This window comes from Mus caroli, unplaced genomic scaffold, assembly GCF_978045245.1.
Source record: "Mus caroli unplaced genomic scaffold, Mus_caroli_1 scaffold_9, whole genome shotgun sequence".
Taxonomy (NCBI): domain Eukaryota; kingdom Metazoa; phylum Chordata; class Mammalia; order Rodentia; family Muridae; genus Mus; species Mus caroli.
The window spans coordinates 77,273,967-77,298,507 of NW_028227264.1; the positions used below are offsets into that span (position 1 = coordinate 77,273,967).

The window sequence follows — 24,541 nt, forward strand, 5'->3', positions numbered from 1 at the left end:
GTTCAGTATAGCACTTGAATTGCTAGCCAGAGTAATTAGACAACTAAAGGAGGTTAAAGGGTTACAAGTTGGAAAGGAAGAAGTCAAAATATCACTCTATCACTCTTTACAGATGAGTTCTTAGTATACTTAAGTGACCCCATATTACAGAGTAATAGTGATTAAAAAATACATGGTATTGGCACAGAAACAGGCAGGTAAATCAGTGGAATAGAATTGAAGACCCAGAATTAAACCCACACACCTATGATCACATGATCTTTGACAAAGTAGCTAAAACCATACAGTGAAAAAAAAAGGCAATATATTCAATAAATGGTACTGGCTCAAGTGAATGTAGGCATGTAAAAGAATGCAAATTGATTCATTCTTATCTCCTGGTACAAAGCTCAAGTTCAAGTGGATCAAGGACCTCCATATAAAACCTGATACACTGAATCTAGTAGAAGAGAAAGTGGGAAAGAACACATTGGCACAGGGGAAATTTTCCAGAACAGAACACCAATGGCCGAGGCTCTAAGATCGACTATTGAGAAATGGGACCTCATAAAATTGCAAAGATTATGTAAGGCAAATGACGATGTCATCTGGACAAAACAGCAACCCACAGATTAGTAAAGATCTTTTACCAATCCTACATCTGATAGAGGGCTAATATCTAAAATATACAAAGAACTCAAGAAGTTAGACCCAGAGAGCCAAATAATCCTATTTAAAAATGGGGTACAGAGCTAAACAACATTCTCAACTGTGGAATTTCAAATGACTGAGAAGTACGTAAAGAAATATTCAACATCCTTAGTCATCTGGGAAATGCAAATCAAAACACCCCTGATATTCCACCTCACACCAATCAGAATGGCTAAGATAAAAAACTCAGGTGACAGCAGATGTTTGTGAGGATGTGGAGGAAGAGGAACACTCCTCCATTGCTGGTGGGATTGCAAGCTGGTACAACCACTATGGAAATTAGTCTGGCAGTTCCTCTGAAAACTTGACTTAGTACCACCTGAGGACCCAGCTATACCACTCCTGGGCATATACCCAAAAGATGCTCCAACATATAACAAGGGCATATGCTCCACTAAGTTCATAGCAGTCTTATTTATAATAGCCAGAAGCTGAAAACAACCCAACTGTCCCTCAATTGATGAATGAATTCAGAAATTGTGGTACATTTCACTCAGCTATTAAAAACAACTTCATTAAATTTGCAAACAAATGGATGGAACTAGAAAATATTATTCTGAGTGAGGTAACACAGTCACAAAAGAATACACATGGTATGTACTCAGTCACAAGTGGGTATTTCTAAAAAAGCTCAGAATAATCACAATACAACTTATAGACTGTATGAAGCTCAAGAAGGAAGACTAAAGTGTGGATGCTGCAAATCCTACTTAGGAAAGGTAAGAAAATAATCAAGAGAGGTAGAGGGAGGAAGGAATTTGGTAGGGAAAGAGGAGGGGGAAAGGGTGAGTGATCAGGTGAGTGAGGAGATGGGGGGTTTACAGAGGGTCAAGAAATTGAACAGAAGTGTGTACAGTGGGGGTTGGGAAACTGAGGGTAGCCACCAGAAAGTCCCAGATACCAGGAAAGTAAGAGGCTTCCAGAACCCAACGACATGACATCAACTGAAACACCCAACAAAGGGAGAACCTGTAGAGACCATATCCAATGGTTAGGCATGTCTCTTGGTTGAGGGATGGGGCCAACCACCCATCTAAAAAAATTTAACTCATACTTTCTTCTGGCTAAAGGAAATATAGTGACAGAGTGGAGCAGAGGCTGAAGGAAAGGGCATCTAGACTGCCTGGGGATCCATCCCAAATGCAGTCACCAAACCTAGGCACTATTGCTGATGCCTAGAAGTGGTTGCTGACAGGAGCATGTTATAGTTGTCTCCTGAGAGACACTGCCAGAGTCTGACAAATACAGATGCAGATGCTTACAGCCAACCATGAAACTGAGTACAGGGACCACAATGGAGGAGTTAGGGGAAGGACTGAAGGAGCTGAAGGGATTTATAACCCCATAGAAAGAACAACAATATCAACCAACTAGACCACCCAGAGCTATCAAGGAGTAAACCACCAACCAAAGAGTACACATGGAGGGACCCATGGCTTCACCTGTTTATGTAGCAGAGGATGGCCTAACTTGGATTCAGTGGTAGGGGAGGCCCTTGGTCCTGGGAAAGGTTGATGCCCCAGTGTAGGGGAATTCTAGGGCAGTGAGGTGAGAGTGAGTGGGTGGGTGGGGGAGCACTTTCATAGAAGCATGGAGAGGGGGGATGAGATAAGGATTTTTGGAGGTGAAACTGGAAATGAGGATAACATTTGAAGTGTAAATAAATGTAATAATCAATAGAAAAATAAGAATAAAAATTTAAGAGTGTATACCACCTGTGGAGTGCTTTTAGTGTTGCTCATATGGCTGACCAATTAGGATGGGAAAACCTATTGTTTGACTTGTCCTTGGAGAAGAACGGGAAAGGAAGAAGATTCTCTCTCTCTCTCTCTCTCTCTCTCTCTCTCTCTATATATATATATATATATATATATATATATATATATATATATGTATGTATGTATTCATGAGTAGTTGGCTAGTTTAGAGTACCAGATGTGAATTCTTCCCTATAGAGTGAGATTTAAACCCAATAACTATTGGTTACCTCCAGTATATAAGAGCCATTGTTACATCATTTGGGATATATTGTCATTCTGGTCATTGTTGTGGTTCATAGACTTTACAATTGGGTAGTACTATTGATTCATATTCTTCCCATACCTTCTATACAGCTAAAAAACACTCCTGCACCTAAGGCTCAGAGAACATTGTGGAAATGTGGCAAAAAGATTGTAAGAGCCACATTATCAAGGACATTGCTTTGAGATCATGTCACCTAGTAATGCCAGAAGCTACACCATAAAATATCACTAAAATGGCTTCTCAAATGTGAACTGAACATGGTCATAACATGGAACATAAATCACTATACCAGACTGGGTGAAGGAAAACCTAAGATGTTCCCATTCTACTATAGGCAGAACTATAGGCAACTGTGGAAAACTGGGAATAGAGAGAGTGGACTTCCCCATGGAAAAGCATAATAATTAAAACCTGGTGTCAAATATTCAGCCCTGAAAAATACATACATACAGGTAGCATTAAGTAGTCTGAACAGGTTATAGTTAGGAATATATGTATATATATATATATATATATATATATATGTGTGTGTGTGTGTGTGTGTGTGTGTGTGTGTGTGTATAAATGTAATAACAGCCTCTTTAAAAAGAGACCATGAATTGGAGTGTGAGCAGTGAGGTCAGGTCTCTGGACAGTATGTAAGTCTATGGAAAAGGAAGAAGGAAAAAAACTCAGATTTACTGGATTGTAACCTGGACCCCAAGGGAAAGTGAATCAGGAGAATCCAGGCCAGTGTCCCACAGGGAAATTGTGAAGTTAGAGAGTGATGAAAGCAGAGAAGATTGTGTCTAATGAGTAGATATAGAGAGCTGAAGCTGCCTCCTATGATGACTCTCGGACTGAACAGCACTAGGCTAGATAAGATGTGGGCTATCTTTTGGTGCCTTAAGTTTCAATAGAATTATTCCTTCCTGCTTTCTTGTGTGAGGCAGAGCTTCAGTCTCCACCCTCACCCATCAAAGAAAGACCTGGATCTTCACAGATATCTTCTTCCATAGCCTTGTGTCCAGGTGTGTTGGAGAGCTCAGTAGATACTGCATGGAGGGGACGAGAATGAATTGTGAGAACACTTATTAGCTGAGAGCTGGGTCCCTAGCCCAGACTGGGATTGCTGGGCTTGCCTGCTTTGCGGTTCATCATTTATTTAAAATATGTTATTTATTTGTTACTATTTATCTGCTAATTATTTGTATGGGTTCATAATATTAACCTGAGAAATGAATGTTGAGTTGATTAACACCAGGTTCTTGGCTGACAATGAATTGGTAGAAGGCTTAAAATGCTTCTAGTAAAATAATTTAATCCTGAGAATTTTTGAAATTACAAGAAGTTCCTAAACAGGGTATAAGTTATGGAGTGGATTTTTTTTTTAGATGAGACACACTCAATTATGTTTATACTGAGAAGAATGCAGAGAAGGGAGTTCTTGAAAAATACCTAGAAATACCAAGCAATAGAAAAGTTCTACGTGAACCTTTCAGTGTGTATTACCCTTTCCTCTGAGTATCCACATTGAAACTGTTATACGTGAGTGAGCATATGCCTATCAGCCTTAGTCCATAATTATTTCTTTTTTTTGTGTGTCTGTTTTCTTTTTTCTTGGTTATTTTATTTATTTACATTTCAAATGTTATCCTCATTTCCAGTTTCCCCTCCATAACTGCCTTCTGCCCTCCTTCTCCTCAGAATTATTTCAATATTGCAAGACTGTGTGAATTTATGTTTATTAGTCATTTTCTTTCTGTGGTCCGGGGCTCTGATAAAGTCTTTCTCCTGTACACTGAGGCTGAACACTTTTAATTCTAGTTCCCAATGCTTTCTATCAAGGAAGTATTACTGTGTTTTGCCTGCATAAACTACCCTTTTGTTATGTAGCACTTTAACATATGTATTTTACCCTATGTCCATTTTATCCCTATTATTACTTTTTTCATATACGTGTATGTATGTTCACATAAATCAGCCAAGGAAGTCAGTAAAATTTAATGCTGTGCTCATTTGTTTGTGAAAAGCTTTAAAAAGCAAAAACTCTAGAGTACTACAGTAGGGAAAAATGGCATGTCCATTAACTAATTAGTGTGAATAGATCACTAGCAACAAAGGCTCAGGTGCTATGGTGGAGGTTGTGGGAGTTTATATATGCATAGTTCTCAGAACTGGGATTTCCTGGACTCATATTTTCCAATATGATTCTTATAACACAAAGTGAAAACTAATTTAATTTAATCTATGATCTATGATTAAATTAAATTGAATTTAATTGAAGTCAAGGTATCCACTTTGTTCAGTGAATGTCTTTATACCAAAATTAATAACAAGTAATAAGCATATATTGTGAATGAGGTTTACCCTCACATTTCTATCCCAGCTGGGAAATCTCCACATTTCTCGACCTCCTGTGGTGTGAGTTGTCATTACTTCCCTTTCTCATTGACATTGGTTCCTATATGGTGATGAATATCTGGGAAAAAAAATTACCTACTTTGGGGGGCTTTTTTTTTCTGGTTACTATTTCTGACAGGTAAAAATTTCTGAGAAAAGTTCCTGACTCTTTATATCTCCTCCTCTTCATACCCCTTCTACTCTTCCTCCTCCTGTTCATCTCCCCCAACATAATCCTATCATCCTTCTCCTTCTTCTTTAATCATAATTATCATCATCATCGTCATCGTCGTTGTCGTCACTTCCTTCTCTTCCTCCTTGCAATTGCTATTTGCATATTGTATAACATGATTGGTTTTATTAGGATTTATTCGTATATCATATAATTTTTTGAGATATTTTAACCAATTTTTCATTTTGTATTTGGAGAGATGGAGATATGGCTGAGCTAATAAAGACTAGAATCACAACCAGAAATATTAGTAGTGTTCCCAGAACAGAAGACAACTTGGGAGGGGTGCTTTTCTCCTTCTATCATGCTGGTTGAGTCTTAGCTTATCAGGCTTGGTGGTCTCTGCTTAGATCATCTTCTCTGCCAGCAATGTCTGGTCATCTGTAGAAACTAGTATTTCTGGGTGATGATGATATGGATTATTGAGACTGTGCTACAGTCTTTATACTCCAATGCCTCACATATACTTCTGTGTGCTTACTCCATTATACACACTTTTATTCATAAAATCTCCACCATTTTTTGGTGTCATATTATTACTTATTTTAAAAGAATTTTACTGATGTATAATTGCTTTTTATACAGACCAGAAATATTTAATGCCTATAATATAGTTAATTTGTTTATACAAAATATTTTATACAGAAAAATATTAAACTGATAATTTCTTTATCTGGATGTTTTTGTTTGTCATTGATGTGTGGAGACTTTTGTTTCTCAGCAGTCAATACATATTTCTCAACCTTAAGAAATAATTTCTAATTAAATCTGTTGCATATATAACCTCTTGAGGGAAAAAAATCTCAGTGTAAGACAGGGAATCCTAATCAGTAATAGCACTAGAGATGCCCATGAATAAAATTAGGAAATTTGTTTGCTGTAGAATTCAAATTATATTGTTTATTCCTTTTAACAATGCCAATTTTCATGAATATTTCTGATGTTATTTTTTTGTCATAGTGATATACAGCACATGGAGCCAAGAAACAATACTCATATTTTAGAATTTTTTCTATTGGGATTTTCACAGGACCCAAACTTGCAGCCTGTTATATGTGGCCTTTTCCTCTCCATGTACTTGGTCACTGTAGTTGGAAACTTGCTCATTATTCTCACCATCATCTCAGATGCCAACTTGCATACACCCATGTACTTTTTTCTCTCTAACCTGTCATTTGTGGATATATGCTTTGTTTCCACCACTGTCCCAAAAATGCTTGTGAATATTCAAACAAAGAGAAAATCCATTAGCTATGCAGATTGCATCACCCAGATGTACTTTTTTCTGATTTTTGTGGAATTGGACAACTTCCTCCTGGCTGTAATGGCCTATGACCGTTATGTGGCCATCTGCCATCCACTGCATTATACTGGTATCATGAATCGCAGACTCTGTGGATTTTTGGTTCTTGTATGCTGGATTGTGAGTGTTCTGCATGCCTTGTTACAAAGCATGATGGTGCTGCGGCTGTCCTTCTGCACAAACTTGGAAATCCCACACTTCTTCTGTGAATTGAATCAGGTGGCACAGCTAACCTGTTCTGACACCTTTCTCAATGATGTGGTCATGTATTTTGCACTTGTTTTATTAGCCATTGTTCCTCTGTTTGGCATCCTTTACTCTTACTCCAAGATAGTATCCTCCATACGAGCAATGTCCACAGTTCAGGGGAAGTATAAAGCATTTTCCACCTGTGCATCTCATCTCTCCGTTGTCTCCTTATTTTACTTCACTGGTCTAGGAGTATACCTCAGTTCTGCAGTAAGTCACAGCTCACAAGCAAGTGCAACAGCCTCTGTGATGTACACAGTGGTGACTCCCATGCTAAACCCTTTCATCTACAGCCTGAGGAATAAAGATGTAAAAGGAGCCCTGAAGAGGCTCTTAGGGGTAAAACTATGAGTGATTTCTTTTCCCTGGGGTTGAAGAATTTACTTTTATTGCAGTCATCAAAGCTTCAAAGATGCTTGGATTCTATTATTAGACAGTAGAAGCTGAAAGTGTTTTATTTATTTTCTTGAGTATGCATTACTTTAGTCCAACCTTCGTACTTTATGCAAACCTTGATTGAGTGTTCTACTTTGTCAGCATTTGTTCCACTCGTTGTCACAACTTCCCAGTTATTCCAAACACCAGACCAGAACTATTTGAAAATGCATGTACCTCATCTGAAACTTGCCTTTTAAGATATAAGCTAAATTATCTTAAAAGTACATTTTTCTAGCATGATGTATATTAAGTTCAGAAATATTTGTTTTACAGAAAGATAGTCATGAGTTTTACTGTATATTAACAATAAAAGGTGCATTTAGTATTTAATACAATTCATAAGCCTTTTGTAGAGGAAGTTCTGAGAGCATAACTTTCTTCTGCATGCAAATTTTGTACATAACTACATCGATTGTTTTTTATAATATGGGCTTTAATATATCAGTATGTTTTATAATGGAAGATTGCAGCCTTTAACAGTTCATCATTTATATTGATATTTGCATCTATTTGTGGGCTATAATGTCATGTTTTAACTCATGTATACAATGAGTAGTGGTCAAGTCAAGGTAGCTGGCATATCTATCACATTAAATATTAATCAAATTTTGAGAGTGAGTATATTCAAATGTCCTTTGTTCTCAGAAGTTTAACACATACCATGCATCATTGTTAATCATATTCACCTTACTGTGCACTGAGTGCCAGATTTTTTTCTACCTAACAGTAATCTCCTCTTAAGGATCATTTTTTTTTTCAGCTTGTTGCCCAAGTCCAAAAGCAAAAGAGGCGATGAATCTATCCATTCTACCATTAATTTCATGGCAGACTTTCTTTAAAAAAAAAAAAAAAAAAAAAACAATGAAACCTTTAAAATCCACATATCTTTGCCTGAGAAAGTTTCCTGTGACCAAACATACCTGGTTATACAATGTACAAATACAAGTCAAATACTGAGTTAAAATGAATCATAAAGAAATATGTTTTAAAACAATTCTCTGAGAAAGATATAACTTCACCAGTTGTTGAAGATGTAAACACATGCCATGTAAATGCAATGTATGTGCTTGTTGGTCTGACATCCAATGGAAAGACATGGCAATTTGGTATTTATACTGTGAAAAGTGGAGTTAGGAGTGTATGAAGTCTGTATTTTTATAAGTAAAACCATGTCTTTCTTTAAAATTAGAAATATTATTTGTAAAGTAAAATCACTGCAGTACATAACATACATTGGTCTATCATCTGGGAAAATGGTTTCAAAAAATACTTTTGGAGAGTATGTGGTATAATACCATGCATAACACAAAATAGCTGCATGCAATGTCAGGACCAAGGGTCCAGTAAAGTTACAAATTGTATTATTGTATCATTTACTGCTATAAGCATTTCAGATTCATTCAACGTTTGATTTTTAATTATTTTGTAGTAATTGCATATTCAGAAAGGCTTTATTATTGCAAATTTTTTCAAGCCAAGCAGGATTTTTCTTAATTCATAGAACATATTTTGATCATAAGCTTTCTCCTCTCCCAGTTCCTCCCAATCCGTTTACTCTTCTTCTTGATTTTCCAGCTCCCAGCAGCTATCAATTGCAAATAACTTAGCTGGGAAAAGAACTTTGTGTTTATTTTCCCTTGTCTGTGCTGGAATTTTGTATGACATGAGCTTATTTAGATCTTATTCATGTTGCATAATCTCTGTAAATTTGTATGGGCACCAGACCTGTTGTGTCTGGAAAATACTATTTCCATAAAGTTGTCTACCACTTCTGACTCTTTCAATCATTCTGCTTCCTCTTCAGCATAGATACTTAGCCTTGAGAATGAGGTTATAATAAACACATACTTTTTTGGACTAAATGCATGAATGTCTCTCACTCTCCAATCATTATTCAGTTGTGAGTATTTGCGTTTGCTAAATTACTCTGATAAAGGGTGAGAAATGGACTCATATGTGGGTATAAACATTTTATATATATTTCATTAAGAGTTGTTTTATTGAATAGTTCCTTTAATAGAATAATAGTAGTAGATTTTCCCTTAGTATTTATGGTATCAAATATGGAAAAAAGCAAGCTGGTGCTCAAGGAGAAACTTCATCCCTATTAACAATCATTTACAAGTACTGGAAAGTACTATACACAGTAATGAAAGAGAGAAAGAAATCAGTTTTATCTAGCTATGAACCCTACAAGCTAAAACTTGGGCCTGCAAGATATATACACACTGGTGCAACAGTGGAACGGTGCTATAAGAGTAATCATAAAAAGCCAGGAGCATACAGCCGCAGAAGCAGTGGAGTAGTTGGGACAGGTTCCTTCCTGCCTCCATCTTCACCCAGGAGCTGGGGTGTTCCACAGCCCTCTGTGCACTGGCCCTGCCAGGGGAGAGCTGGTCTCCCAGGAGTGCTGACATAGGCTTACAGGCCCACAGGAGGAACAAGCTCAAGCCAGAGACAGAAAGACCAACTAACACTAGAGATAACCAGATGGTAAAAGGCAAGCACCAAAACTTTACGATCAGAATCCAAGGCTACATGGTATCATCAGAACACAGTTCTCCCAGAACAGCAAGTCCTGATATCCCAACATACTGGAAAAGCAAGATGTGGATTTAAAATCACATCTCATGATGCTGATAAATGTTGTGGATAGTCCTAGGGCTAATGATATTTGATGTTAAATCTGGGCTGCGAACAAATTAACACTCTGGTGATTTCCTGTAAACCTGCTTCCCACCTTATTTTGTAAAATAAAAGAGAGCTGATGATTGGGCAGACAAAGGGAAGGCAGAATGGAAGGTGGGGAGAGAGAAAAGAAGGAGAAAATAAAAGAGGGAGAGGACACAGAGGAGAAGGAAGAAGAAAAGTGGAGCAGAAGCACATGGCCTGGAGAAACCACAAGTTCTAAGGGATCTCATAGATGTGGAAGATGGTAGTGTAGTGGTAGATCTGCCCAATCTAGGCGTACTACATGCAATCATATTAACTGAGTTGTGTGTTCATTGCCAGAGCTTATTTGGGTTGTAGACTTACTGCAACAGATAGAGGACTTTAAGAAGGACATAAATAACTCCCTTAAAGAAATACAGAAGAACACAGGTAAACAGGTAGAAGCTATTAAAGAGGAAACACAAAAATTCCTTAAAGAATTACAGAAAAACACAAGCAAACAGGTGAAAGAACTGAACAAAACCATCCAGGATCTAAAAATAGAAATAGAAACAATAAAGAAGTCACAAAGGGAAAGAACTCTGGAGATAGAAAACCTAGGAAAGAGGTCAGGAGTCTTAGATGCATGCATCACCAACAGAATACAAGAGATAGAACAGAGAATCTCAGGTGCAAAAGACACCATAGAAAACATTGACACAACAGTCAAAGAAAATGCAAAATGCAAAACCCTCCTAAGCTAAAACATCCAGGAAATCCAGGACACAATGAGAAGACCAAACCTAAGCATAAGAGGTATAGAAGAGAGGAAGACCACAGTGTGGATACTTAGGTCCTTCTTAGAAGCAGGATCAAAATACCCATGGGAGGAAATACAGAGATAAAGTTTGGAGCAGAAACTGAAGGAAAGGCCATTCAGTGACTTTCCCACCTGGGGATCTATCCCATATACAGTTGCCAAAGCCAGACACTATTGTGGATGCCAATAAGTGCTTGCTGACAGCACTCTTATATAGCTGTCTCCTGAGAGGCTCTAGCAGTACCTGAGAAATACAGAGGGAGGTGGATGCTCACAGCCAACCATTGGACTGAGTACATGGTCCCCAATGGAGGAGATAGAGAGAGTTACAAAGGAGCTGAAGAGGTTTGCAGCCCCGTAGGAGGAACAACAATAAGAATCAACCACTACCCCCCAGAGCTCCCAGGGACTAAACCACCAAGCAAAGAGTACACAAGGAGGGACCCATGGCTCCAGCCACATATGTAGCAGAGGATGGTCTTGTTGATCATCAATGAGAATAGAGGCCCTTGGTCTTGTAAGGTTCGATGCCCTTGTGTAGGGGAATTCCAGGACAGGGGAGCAGGAGTGGGTAGGTTAGTAAGCAGGGATATGGGGATGGAATGTGGAGGCTTTGGAGGAGAAATGGGATAAAATTTGAAACATAAATAAAGAAAATATCTAACAGGAGAGAGGGGGGGGGAAGAGTAACCATAACATTAAAAAAATGGATTTAAAGCCAACTCTATGAGATAAAATCTATACATGGCAGTGTTACCATGCCAAGAATCCCAGTCTAGACACACATGGGCACTAGGGGGGAAAGTTAGGTAGTGATAGGACTAAAATACCAGGTAAATATATTAAATATTCTAAATGGCTACAGACTGAGAAAATATTTTTTTTTACAGCATTAAAAGAGCAACACTATGGACCTTGTTTTGGTCAAACTTTTCTTACATTAACTATTACCTATATAAATATCTCAAGGATGATACTGTACTATAATTTCATTAGATGTAAGCAACGGGATTGAGATGGTTCAGTGGTTAAATCCAGATTATTTAACATTAAATTAAGAAGCTAAAGGTGCACAAATTTCTTTTCTTTGAGATTTGAATTTTTTATCTAGAAAATGTGTTGTATGTACACAGGGAGGTTCATTCGGTAACAAACTAAATAGAGTTTAAATAATCACCATATGGTTAAGTACAAAGTTTGAAATTTATAGAGGTGATTACATGTTTCCTATGATATATGGAATTCATAGAAATAAGTATATGAAAATAAAAACGTATAAGTGCTTTATGTTTCTGTTGCTATTATGATAAACTATCATAAGAAGAAACTTATAGAAGAAGAGAATTTATCTTCAATCATGTTTCCAGAGGAAGAACACATAACAACACAGAAAATGTGGAAACAAGATACCTGAATAGGAATCTAAAAGATCCTATCTTAAACACATACAGGAAGCAGAGAGATAAAGGGAAGTAGGCTAAATCTTTAAGTCTTCTAAGCCCATTCCAAATGATGTACTACCTACAACAAGGATCAATATCCTAACACACACACACACACACACACACACACACACACAAAGAGAGAGAGAGCTTTTATAAATTATTTTATTAATTTACATTTCATATGTTGCAACCGCTTCCCCCTCCCCCTTTGACTCTGAGATGGTATGCTCCCATCCCCCCACTCCCACTTCATCCCTCTAGCATTCCTGTCTCTGAAGCATCAAGACTCCACAAGACCAAGTGCCTCCCCTCCCAATGATGCCAGATAAGGCAGTCCTCTGCTACATATGTAGCAGGACACACAATCCAGCCCGTGTATACTCTTTGGTTGGTGTTTTGGTCCATGGGAGCTCTGAGGGTCCCGGTGAATTGATATTGTTTTTCTTCCTATGGGATTGTAATACTCTTTAGCTTCTTCAGTCCTTACCCTAACTCTTCCATTGGGGACCATGGGCTCAGTCCATTGGTAGGTTGTGAGTAGCTGCATCTATCTTAGTCAGGTGATAGCAGATCATCTCCATACCAGAGGGGCTCTTATCTGCAAGTATATCTTGGCATTAGCAATAGTGTCCGGGTTTGGTGTAGATGGCCTTTCCTTCAATCTCTGCTCCATTTTCTGTCCCTACATTTTCTTTAGACAGGAATAATTCTGGATTAAAAAGTTTAAGGTGGGTGGGTGGCCCAATTCCTCAGCTGGGTGCCATGTCTATCTACAGAATGTGACCTCTTCAGGTTCTATCTCCCCGCTGTTGGGAATTTCAGCTAATGTCATCCTCATTGGGTCTTAGGAGTTTTTTGAATCCCTGGCTTATGGCACTTTCTAATGGTTCCCCTATTTCCTACCCCTCACTGCTACATATTTCTATTCATTCTCTTGGCTCTCTGGACTTTTCTCCTGTCTCCTCCCTTACCTGATCTCATCTCCCCTTTTGCCTTCCCCCCTCCCCCTGCCCTCTCCCACTGAGAGCTGTCCCTCCCTTTGTCCCTAGTGATTATTTTGTTCCCCTTCTAAGAGGGATTGAAGCATCCACACTTGGGCTTTCCTTCTTGTTAAGGTTCATATGGTCTTTGAATTGTATTATGGGTATTCTGAGCTTTGGAGCTAATATCTACTAATCAGTGAGTACATACCACACATGTCCTGTTGTATCTGGGTTACCACAGTCAGTATATTTTCTAGATCCATTCATTTGCCTGCAAGATTCCTTGAAGTCCTTGTTTTTAATAGATGTGTCATATTCAATTGTGTAAGTGTACCACATTTCCTGTATCTATTCTTCTATTGAGGGACATTTGAGTTGTTTCTAGCTTCTGGTTTTCATAATTAGGGCTGCTATGAACATAGTGAAACATGCATTATTGTGATATGGTGGAACATCTTTTGGGTATATGCCCAGAAGTAGAACTAGTTCCAATTTTCTGAGGAAGTGCCAGATTGATTCCCAAAGTGGTTGTAACAGCTTGCAGTCTCATCAGCAACAAAGGAGTATTTCTTTTCTTCCACATACTCCTCAACATCTGCTGTTACCTGAGTTTTTGATCTTCACCATTCTGATTGTTTTAAAGTGGAATCTCAGGGTTGTTTTGATTTGCATTTCTCTGATGACTAAGGATGTTGGACATTTCTTTAAGTGCTTCTCAACCATTTGAGATTCCTCAGTTGAGAATTCTCTGTTTAACACTGTACTCCATTTTTAATAGGGTTATTTTGTTCTCTGGAGTCTAACTTCTTGAGTTTTTTGTATATTAGCCCTCTCTGAGATGTAGGGTTGGTAAAGACCTTTTCCCAATCTGCAGGCTTCCATTTTGTCCTATTGACAGTGTCCTTTATCTTACAGAAGCTTTTTAGTTTCATGAGGTTCCATTTGTCAATTGTTTATCTTAGAGCCTGAGTCATTAGTGTTCTATTCAGGAAATTTAACTGTAAGCCAATGTGTTGAGGCTATCTTCCACTTTCTCTTCTATTAGATTCTGTGTATTTAGTTTTATGTGGAATTCCTTGATCCACTTGGACTTAAGCTTTATCCAAGGAGAGAAAATGAATCAATTTGTATTCTTCTATATATAGACTGCCAGTTAGATCAACACCATTTGTTGAAAATACTGTCTTTTTTTCCCACTCTATGGTTTTGGCTTCTTTGTCAATGAGCAAGGGACCAGAGGTGTGTAGATTTATTTCTGCATCTTCAGTTCTGTTCCACTGATCTACCTGTCTGTCTCTGTATGAATACCATGTGGGTTTTTAAAAAAAATATGTATCAATATTGCTATATAGTACAACTTGAAATCAAGACAGTGATTCTCCTAGAAGTTCTTTTACTGTTGAGAATTTGTTTTAGCTAACCTGTTCTTTTTATGTTCCATAGGAAGTTGAGAATTGCTTTCTGTCTCTGTGAAGAATTGAGTTTGAATTTTGATGGGACACATCAGAAACATCAACTCATGAATGCAGAGATGTTTCAATATATGAAAATCTGTCATTGTAATCTACCATATAAACAAACTGAAAGAAAAAAATCATGTGATCAACTCCTTATTGATGTAAAACCTTCTGACAAAATCCAAAACAATTTCATGTTACAAGAATTATAGAGATGAGGAGTGCAAGGCATATATCTAATCATAATCAAAATGGTATACAGAAAATCACTAGCCAACATCAAATTAATTGGAGAGAAACTTGAAACAATCTCACTAAAATCAAGCCAAGGCTGCCAACTCTCTCCCAATCTATACAAATGAGTCAGGGAAGTCGTATATAGGGCATGTAGTTTTAATTGCAGTATTGAGGACGCAAAGGCAGGCAGATCTCTGTTAAAGCTACGCCACTCTGGTCTGCATAGCAAATTACAGGTCAGGCAGAGATACACAATGGGACCTTGTCTTAGAAAATAAATGTTTCAGACTGGTTTATGTGTCTCTTCAGGAGACAGGGTAATCAGCTTACCTTAATCAGCTTGTCTTAGTGAACTGTCTCAAGGCATCCATAGGGCAGTAAAGATAGTGGTGCCAGAAGGGTATACTGATGGGCTATTAAAATGGACCAAAAGTCTGTTGCCCAATGCAGCCAGGAAAACAAAGGAAAATACATTTACTGATTAGATCGTCAAATTATCCCATATTGTGTGACTATATTTACAGAAAAATGAATATTAAAGTAGCATTCTTAATATAAATTTAGATAAGAATAATTGTAATTTTCATAGTGTTTACATTTCTCCAGTGTTACAGAAGAGGATTGTTATCCATTTGTCTCATTGTTACATAGTTCAGGTTGGTTTTGTGATCTTCCTACCTTGTTTTATTAAGTGTTTGGATTCCAGGTCTGTGTATCACCATATACTGTTCTTATATTAATGATAGCAAGTCACACAATCAGCACATCATTTTTGGTTTATTTACCACTTTGTGTTGTGATAATGATTCATAGTTTCAAAGTGATGGTCTGATTGATTGTAGAAAGTTTTTGGACTAGGAATGGAGAAATGGCAGTGTTTAAAGGAGGGAGCTGCTCTTTCAGAGGATCGGAATGTCATTCCTAATACCTATGTTGAGCTTGTTTGTGATCTCTGATAACTGTGGCAACAAGGGATTGGTGTTGCATTCCTGTGAATATAAGCACTTGTATGCACAGACACAATGATAAATGTGCATATAAATATTTGCATCTTAAAACAAAACATTCTTTAGGTTTACACACAGACACATGCATATGTGTATATATATGTATAGAAATATATATATATATATATATATATATAATTTATACAGTCCCTGTACTCTCTAGCTGGATAATGTATTGCTACCATTTCCACTAGTCAGAAATTTGTCAGGGCAGTAATCTAAGTGTGTTACAGTGGTTACCTTGTTAATGTGAACACACCCACAGGTACAAGACTCCTTGGGCAGTCAAGGTGATACTAAAATAACTGAAACATAAGAATGTGTGTGTTCAGGGGAGTGTTAAGTAACAATGATGCCATGATTGTTTAACATTATTGACTCATGACTTCACCTGACATGGGTAAAGGACCTTGCTGGTATCTTATGAAAAATTGTTTAGATAGAATTTTGTACTGCTTTCTTCATCCCTGGGGAAACTCATGAGTCTCATGAAATTGAGAGAGGAAACATGTATCATGAACTTTCTGTTTCTTGAATTTTCCAAGAAGTAGTGCTAGAGCTCCCCCTATTTGGATTCTGTGTCCACATACAAAGTTATGAGCATGTGGAACCTGTTCCAATTAGCCTAGCCATATGATTAGATTTCCTTTTCTTAACTCCCATATATTTCTACTCATCTGTTGCTGACATGTTTCCACCTACATCTTCTTTCCAAAGACTTCATGGAATCCTGAGGCAAGCAAACAATTATAGCAGTCATATACTACATTTTGATTGTTTCTGGGTGTCTGCATGCTTTATTCAAATGGCTCATGAAAGTTCTAGGGTCATTTCAAGTGTGAAGTCACTAGAGGAATATTATATAAAATATTTCAAGATGTAAGCATTGGTAATGACTCTCTAAACAGACTGTAATGCCCTGGAATAAATAGCAGTAATTGATAGATGGACTTGCAACAGATTAAAAGGCTTGTACACAGTAAAGCAAAAGAAAGAAACACCACAAAAATGCACTTTACAGAAAATCTTGGTCAGCTTCTTCTGTGATTGATAATACAAAACCATATTAAAAAATTTAAGACCAAAGCTCTGCCTGCATCCCTGGAGGCCTATTACCACCTGAAACATCCAGGTGAGATTTGCATGTCACAAAACTTGTCTGCTGGGTCACCCAGAAATCCCATGACTCATTAAGTTTTCCCCATACACTCTATGCTCTATCTTCCAGTCCACATCTCTACCTGCAATCCTGGATCTATATTCCATTTCCCAGACCAGAGTTCAGCCTATGTATGACCCAGGAGGCCTGGTGACATCCAGGACAATAAGCTCTGCTTGCATCCCTGGAGGCCAGCTGCCACACACAACAAACAGAAGCCTGAAGGGATCAAAAACTATCAGCTCTGTCTGCATCCCAGGAGGCCTCTTCCCATCTGTGACAAACAGCTCTATCTGCAATCATACATTCATGCAGCCATCAGGGATTACCAGCTCTATTTGTAGTCCCAGAGGCCAACTGCCATCAGGGACCACCAGGCCAGCATACACAGGGACAACCAGATGGCTAAAGGTCAGTGTAATAACACAATCAACAAAATCCAGGAAAATATGGCATCACTAGAACTGAGCTATCCTCTGAGAGCACTCCCTGGATTTCCTAACGTACATTTGGGACATGGGGAACTCACCTGCTGTCCTAGGTGGCAATATACCTCCAGGAAAACTGGCAGAACTTTGACCTTACATTTTTTGTAGATGTTTATTTATGTTATACATAAGTACACTGTAGCTGTCATCAGACACCAGAAGAGGGCATCAGATCTCATTATGGGTGATTGTGAGCCACCATGTGGCTTGAACTCAGGACCTTTGGAAGAGCAATCAGTGCTCTTATCCACTGAGCCATCTCACAAGCCCACATTTTTAAAATATAGTGTTGTATACATCTGGATATTAATCACAGGAGCAAGACTATGACCCTAAATTTAAATTTATGAAGATTATAGAGGCAATTAAAGAGCAAATGAGAGTATTGCTGCCAAAATACCAGGCCCAAGTGGGATCTGCCTAGAACCCACAGGACCCAGAAACCACAGACCAGCCAGGGACAGGATCCTTCAGTTCTCCATCTATACCCATGAGCTAACACTGTGCCACAACTATCCATACTCCAATCCTGACAGAGAAAGCAGGTCTTCCAGGAGTGCTAACACACTTAAGATCACAGGTCTCACAAGAGTGCTGACACACCTAGGATCACAGAGAAAGCTGGACTCCAAGGAGTGCTGAAACACCTAAGACCACAGGCTCACAGGAGGGGAAAGCTCCAAGTCAGAATTAGAAAAACCAGATAACACTAGAGATAACCAGATGGAGAGAGACAAACACAAGTACATAAGCAACAGAAACCAGGGCTACTTGGCATCATCAGAGCCCAGTTCTTCCATCAGAGAAAGCTCTGGATACTTCATACCTAAAAAGCAATTCTTATTTAAAATCACATTTCATAATGATGATAGAATACTTTAAGAAGGGCATAAAAATTCTTAAACAGCCACTCTGGAAATCAGTCAGGCAGTTCCTCAGAAAATTGGGCATAGGATTACCTGAGGGCCCAGCTATACCATGCCTGTGTATACACCCAAAAGATGTTCCAGCATATAACAAGGACACATGCTCCACTCTGTTCATAGCAGCCTTAATTATAATAGCCAGAAGCTGAAAAGAACCCAGATGTCCCTCAATAGAGGAAAGGATACAAAAAATGTGGCACGTTTACACAACGGATTACTACTCAGCTATTAAAAACAATGAATTCATAAAATTCTCAGGCAAATAGGTGAAACTAGAAAATATTATCTGAGTGAGGTAACCCAATAGCAAAAGAACACTCATGGTATGCACTCACTGATAAGTGGATATTAGCCCAAAAGCTCGGAATACCCAAGATACAATTCACAGACCGTATGAAGCTCAAGAAGAAGGAAGATCAAAGTGTGGGTGCATCAGTCCTTCTTAGAAAAGGGAACACAATACTCACAGGAGCAAATATGGACAAAATGTGGATCAAAGACTTAAGGAAAGGCCCCACCTGGGGATCTATCCCATATACAGTCACCAAACGCACACACTATTGTGGATGCCAAGAAGTGCTTGCTGACAGGAGCCTGATAAAGATGGTTCCTAAGAGTCTCTGCCAGTGCCTGACAAATACAAAGGCAGAATCTCATAGCCAACTATTGAACAGATGACGGGTCCTTAATGAGGTCCCCTAGGGAGGAGTTAGAGAAAGGATAGAAGGAGCTGAAGGGGTTTGCAATCCCATAGGAAGAAAAATAATGTCAACCAACCAGACCTCCCCCCACCAGAGCTCCATGGACTAAACCACCAACCAAGGCATATACATGAAGGGACCCATGGCTCCAGCCACATATGTAGCAAAGGATGGCCTTGTTGGGCATCAATGGGAGAAGAGGCCCTTGGTCCTGTGAAGGCTCGATGTCCCACTGTAGGGGAATTCAAGGGTGGGGAGGTGGGAGTGAGTGGGTGGGTGGGGGAACACCCTCATAGAATCAGGGTAAGGGGAAAGGAATAGGGGATTTCCAGGGAAGCAGGACAGAGGATAACATTTGGAATGTAAATGAAGAAAATATGCAATAAATAAAAGAAATATAGGAAATACAATAGGAAATAAATAATATTTATTATTAGGAAATAAATATAGGAAATAAAAGAAATACAGGTAAACAGGTAGAAGCTATTAAAGAGGAAACACAAAAATCCCTCAAAGAAATACAGGAAAACACAAACAAACTGGTGAAAGGATTGAACAAAACCATCCAGGATGTAAAAATGAAAATAGAAACAATAAAGAAATAATGAAGGGAGACAACTCTGGAAATGGAAAACCTAGGAAAGAGAGCAAGAAGTCACAGATGCAAGCATCACTAACAGAATACAAGAGATAAAGAGAAAATCTAAGATGTAGAAGATACTATAGAAGACATGGACACAACAGTGAAAGAAAATACAAAAAGCACATCCCGCTGGGTGAGGTGGCAGCGGGGACAGCGGGAGCAGAGTCTAGCGGATTGGGTTCTTCGGCGGGTCTCAGAATTCAGCTGTGAGGATACAGGGAAGGAAGCGGGCCAGGCCTGGGAGAAGAAAAGACTCATTGGGGAGATGGCATGTAATCTGGTTCCCAGAAAGCCTGGTGGGAGAGTGAACTGGATAGTGGTGCAGACCATGCAGGAGTGAAAGAAGAAACAATGTAACTCAGTCACTGGGAGGACTGAGGTCAAGGTGAAGAGGGAGGTGGGAAGAGCATGGCCTGGCCACGATTTTTGCAGAGAGGAGCTCTCCTCACCAGCTTCAGTCATCACCACGTTGCTGTGTTCCTGCTCACGTTCTTCAGCTATTCATTACTCCATGCATCAAGAAAAAAGTTTAGCAATGTGAAAGTCAGTATCTCTAAGCACTGGACCCCAAATGCTTTTAACACATCACTTGACCTGCCTGCAGAGATCTGGAGCAGCAACCACCTATTTCCCAGCACAGAGGAAGCCACTCTTTCTTGGAACACTAGATACTGTTTTTCTGTTCTCATATGCTGTGGAGTTCTCTAAACAGCATCATAGGGGATCGGCTGAATTTGCAATGGTTCTGTCTTTGGCATGTGCTCTTCTGTATTCGTGCCGAGGAGTTGTCTTTGGTCTCTGGAGTGCCTGTGCTTCGGTGGGCAATATTTTGGGAGCATTCCTGGCTTCATCGGTTCTCCAGTATGGTTATGAGTATGCCTTTCTGGTGACGGCATCTGTGCAGTTTGCTCGTGGGATCGTCATCTTCTTTGGACTTCCAGTGTCACCAGAAGAAATTGGTCTCCCAAGTATTGAGGCAGAGGAAAGCTCGGAAGAAGATTCACAGAGGCCACTCATCGATGGTGCTGAAAATGAAGATGACTATGAGCCTAACTATTCGATCCAGGAGGACAGGACTGTCGTCCAAGTGAAGGCCATAAGCTTTCATCAGGCTTGCTGCCTTCCTGGGGTCATCCCGTACTCACTGGCCTACACCTGCCTGAAGCTAGTGAACTACTCCTTCTTCTTCTGCCTGCCCTTTTATCTGAGTAACAACTTCGGGTGGAAGGAAGCGGAAGCTGACAAGCTGTCCATTTGGTACAACGTCGGAGGTATCATAGGTGGGACTCTGCAAGGCTTCATCTCTGACGTACTGCAGAAGAGAGCACCTGTGCTGACCCTCAGCCTCTTCCTGGCCGTTGGGACCCTTGTTGGGTATAGTTGCTCTCCAAACAGTAAGTCCATCAATGTGCTTCTGATGACCATTACAGGGTTTTTTATCGTTAGACCATCCAATATGGTTAGCTCTGCTATTTCTGCAGACTTGGGTTGCCAAGAACTGATCCAAGGGAGCAGCGAGGCTCTGGAGACTGTCACGGGGATCGTCAATGGAACAGGGAGTATTGGTGCTGCTGTGGGCCAGTATCTGGTGTCTTTGGTCCAGGACAACTTAGGATGGATGTGGGTTTTCTACTTTTTTATTCTCATGACAAGTTGTACAATTCTGTTTATCTCGCCATTAATAGTGAGGGAAGTATTCTCTCTTGTGCAAAGGAGACAAACTCACTCACTTAATGAATGATGGGTTTCCACAGGAGAGGACAGACTGGGAAGCTTATGAGGGCCCATAGGCCTTCAGTTCACTCGTGTGGAGTTCTCTAAACACTAATGGAGCTTTGGCTTGTCAGGCATCCTACAACACTGCCAGCTACCCCAGACACAGGCAAGGAAGGGGCAAATTATTTTTGTATACTACAGCAGTTCCTGGAGACTTTTATTACATTTGTGAATGTACTGAAAGGAAAATGAACCTGCCAGCATCTTTGTTGGGCTTGTCAGTTTATCCCTTTAACATTAAATACCAGTTTTGGTCCTGGACCCTTGTTCTTCAACCTATGGTGATCAGGAGCTAAGTGATCAGGAGGCAGAATCATGTTGTATTGATGAGAAGACTATGGTACGGAGCTCTGATACCACATTTGCAGATAGTGGATCACGATTAAGGCATCAGAGCAGAGCTGAGTCCAGATGATGCTACAGGCCTGCCGTGGACGAAACACACCTTTACCAAGGTGGAAAGACCACACTGTGCCATGGCTGGGTCACAAGACCCTCTGAGAAGCTGTTCTTGTAGCCTTATTGTTGGAAGATTGGTCTCTGTCGCAGCGCAGCCAGGTTCCTGGAGTTCCCTCAGCAGAAGACGGACCACACTTAGAGAAAAGACAAAGGCTCTTTGTCCTGGGGGTGTGAAGTGTATGTTTTGAATCATGTTAGTGGATTGTTAGGGCCTGAGGCCTGCCCTTTAGAAGATTGTAGTGTGAATGTCTTCAAGACTATGAATTCTACAAGAATCAATACTTTAAGGTCATTCTGTACATACATTTTAAATTATGTAAACTAGGAGGAAAATGTACAATTTTGAGGAATACCTAATTCACCTTGGGTTAGGAAATATTCTTCCACCTCTTGCTTTATGCTTCAAAGTATGTATTGATGAACTTGCAGAAATACTACAGATTTCTGACCACTTTCCTGTTCAGTCACTGACATAAAGGGAAAACACAAAACATAGGAAGGTAGGAGAAACAAACCCCCGCTTTTGTAATAAACATCCAGCGGTTGTTTGGTTAAAAAAAAAAAAAAAAAGAAAATACAAAAAGCAAAATTTCCTATCTCAAACATTCATGAAATCCAGGAAACAATGAAAGGACCGAACCTAAGTATAATAGGTATAGTAGAGAATGAAGAATGCCAACTCAAAGGACCAGCAAATATCTTCAACAAAATTATAAAAGCAAACTTTCCTAACCTAAAAAAGAAATGCCCATAAATATAAAAGATGCCTACAGAGCCCCAAATAGATTGTACCAGAAAAGAAATTCCTCTCAATACATAATAATCAAAACATCAAATGCACAAAACAAAGAATATTAAAAGCAATAAGGAAAAAAAGGTCAAGTAACATATAAAGGCATACTGATCAGAATTACACCAGACTTCTCAACAGAGAATCTCAAAGCCAAAAGATCTTGGACAAATGTCATAGAGACCCTAAGAGAACAAAAAATGCCAGCCCAGGTTCCTATACCCACCAAAACTCTAAATTACCATAGATGGTGAAACCAAGATATTCTGTGACAAAACCAAATTTAAAGGATATCTTTACACAAATGCAGTACTACAAAGGAAAATAAATGGAAAACTCCAAAACAAGGAGGGAAACTACTCCCAAGAAAAAGCAAGAAATTAATCTCCTTTCTACAGACCACAAATAAGATAGCCACATAAACTTAACTCCACTTCTAGCATCTAAAGTAATAGGAAACAACAATTACTGATCCTTAATATCTCTTAACATTAATAGACTCAATTACCCCAATAAAAACAAACCTCAGTGACAAAGACAGACACTCAGAGTAAAATGCTTGAAAAATTTTTTTACAAGCAAATGGTCACAAGAAATGAGCTCTAGTAGCCATTTTAATATTGAATAAAATTGACATTCAACCAAATGTTATCAAAAAAGTTGAGGAAGGACATTTCATAATTATCAAAAGAAAAATTTACCAAATTAACACTCAATTCTGAACATCTATGCCCCAAATGAAAGGGCAACAACATTTATAAAAGAAATATTACTAAAGCTAAAAGTACACATTGAACCTCACATAACAATCTTGCAAGACTCCACTCTCAACAATGGAGAGATCATGGAAACAGAAACTAAATAGAGACACAGTGAAACTAACAAGTCATGAACCATATGGATTTAACAGATATCTATAGAAAATTTCACTCTAAAGCAAAAGAATATACATTCTTCACAGCACCTAGTGGTACCTTCTCCAAAACTGACCATATAATCAGACACAAAACAATTCTCAACAGATACAATAAGATTGAAATAATCCCATTCATCCTATCAGATCACCACTGACTAAGGCTGGTCTTCAATAAAAACAAAACCAACAGAAATCCTACATACATATGGAAACAGAACAACTCTTTACTCAACAATAACTTGGAAAGAAAAAAAGAAATTAAAGAGTTTTTAGAATGTAATGAAAATGAAGTTACACCATACCAAAACTTGTGGGACACAAAGAAGAGGTGCTAAGGAGAAAACTCATAGCTCTGAGTGCCTCCAAAAAGAAATTGGGGAGAACATATACTAGCAGCTTAAGAGAGTATCTGAAAGCTCTAGAACCAAAGAAGTAAAATACACCCAAGAGGAGTAGATGGCAGGAAATAATCAAACTCAGGGGTGAAATCAACCAAGTAGAAACAAAGAGATCTATACAAAGAATCAAGAAAACCCAGAGCTGTTTTATTTATTTATTTATTTATTTATTTATTTATTTATTTATTTTTTGAGAAAATCAACCAGAGGAGTTAGGGGAAGGACTTAAGGAGCTGGATGGGTTTGCAACCCCATAGGAAGAAAAACAATATCAACCAACCAGACCCCCAAGAGCTCCCAGGCACCAAACCACCAACCACAGAGAATACATGGAGGAACCCATGGTTCCAGCTGCATATGTAGCA

At 38.9% G+C, this 24,541-nt stretch overlaps 1 protein-coding gene and 1 pseudogene across 1 annotated transcript; both read left to right on the forward strand.

Annotated features, from left to right (window-relative positions):
* Positions 1–3,689: 3,689 nt before the first annotated feature.
* On the forward strand, positions 3,690–7,457 carry LOC110303312 (olfactory receptor 1078-like). Its single transcript, XM_021174392.2, has 2 exons — positions 3,690–3,725; positions 6,290–7,457. Exon 2 carries the CDS (start codon positions 6,303–6,305, stop codon positions 7,230–7,232), a length of 930 nt encoding a protein of 309 aa, XP_021030051.1. The 5' UTR covers positions 3,690–3,725; positions 6,290–6,302; the 3' UTR covers positions 7,233–7,457.
* Positions 7,458–20,245: 12,788 nt separating this feature from the next.
* LOC110304012 (sugar phosphate exchanger 3 pseudogene) lies at positions 20,246–21,578 on the forward strand (annotated as a pseudogene).
* The last annotated feature ends 2,963 nt before the right edge of the window (positions 21,579–24,541 follow it).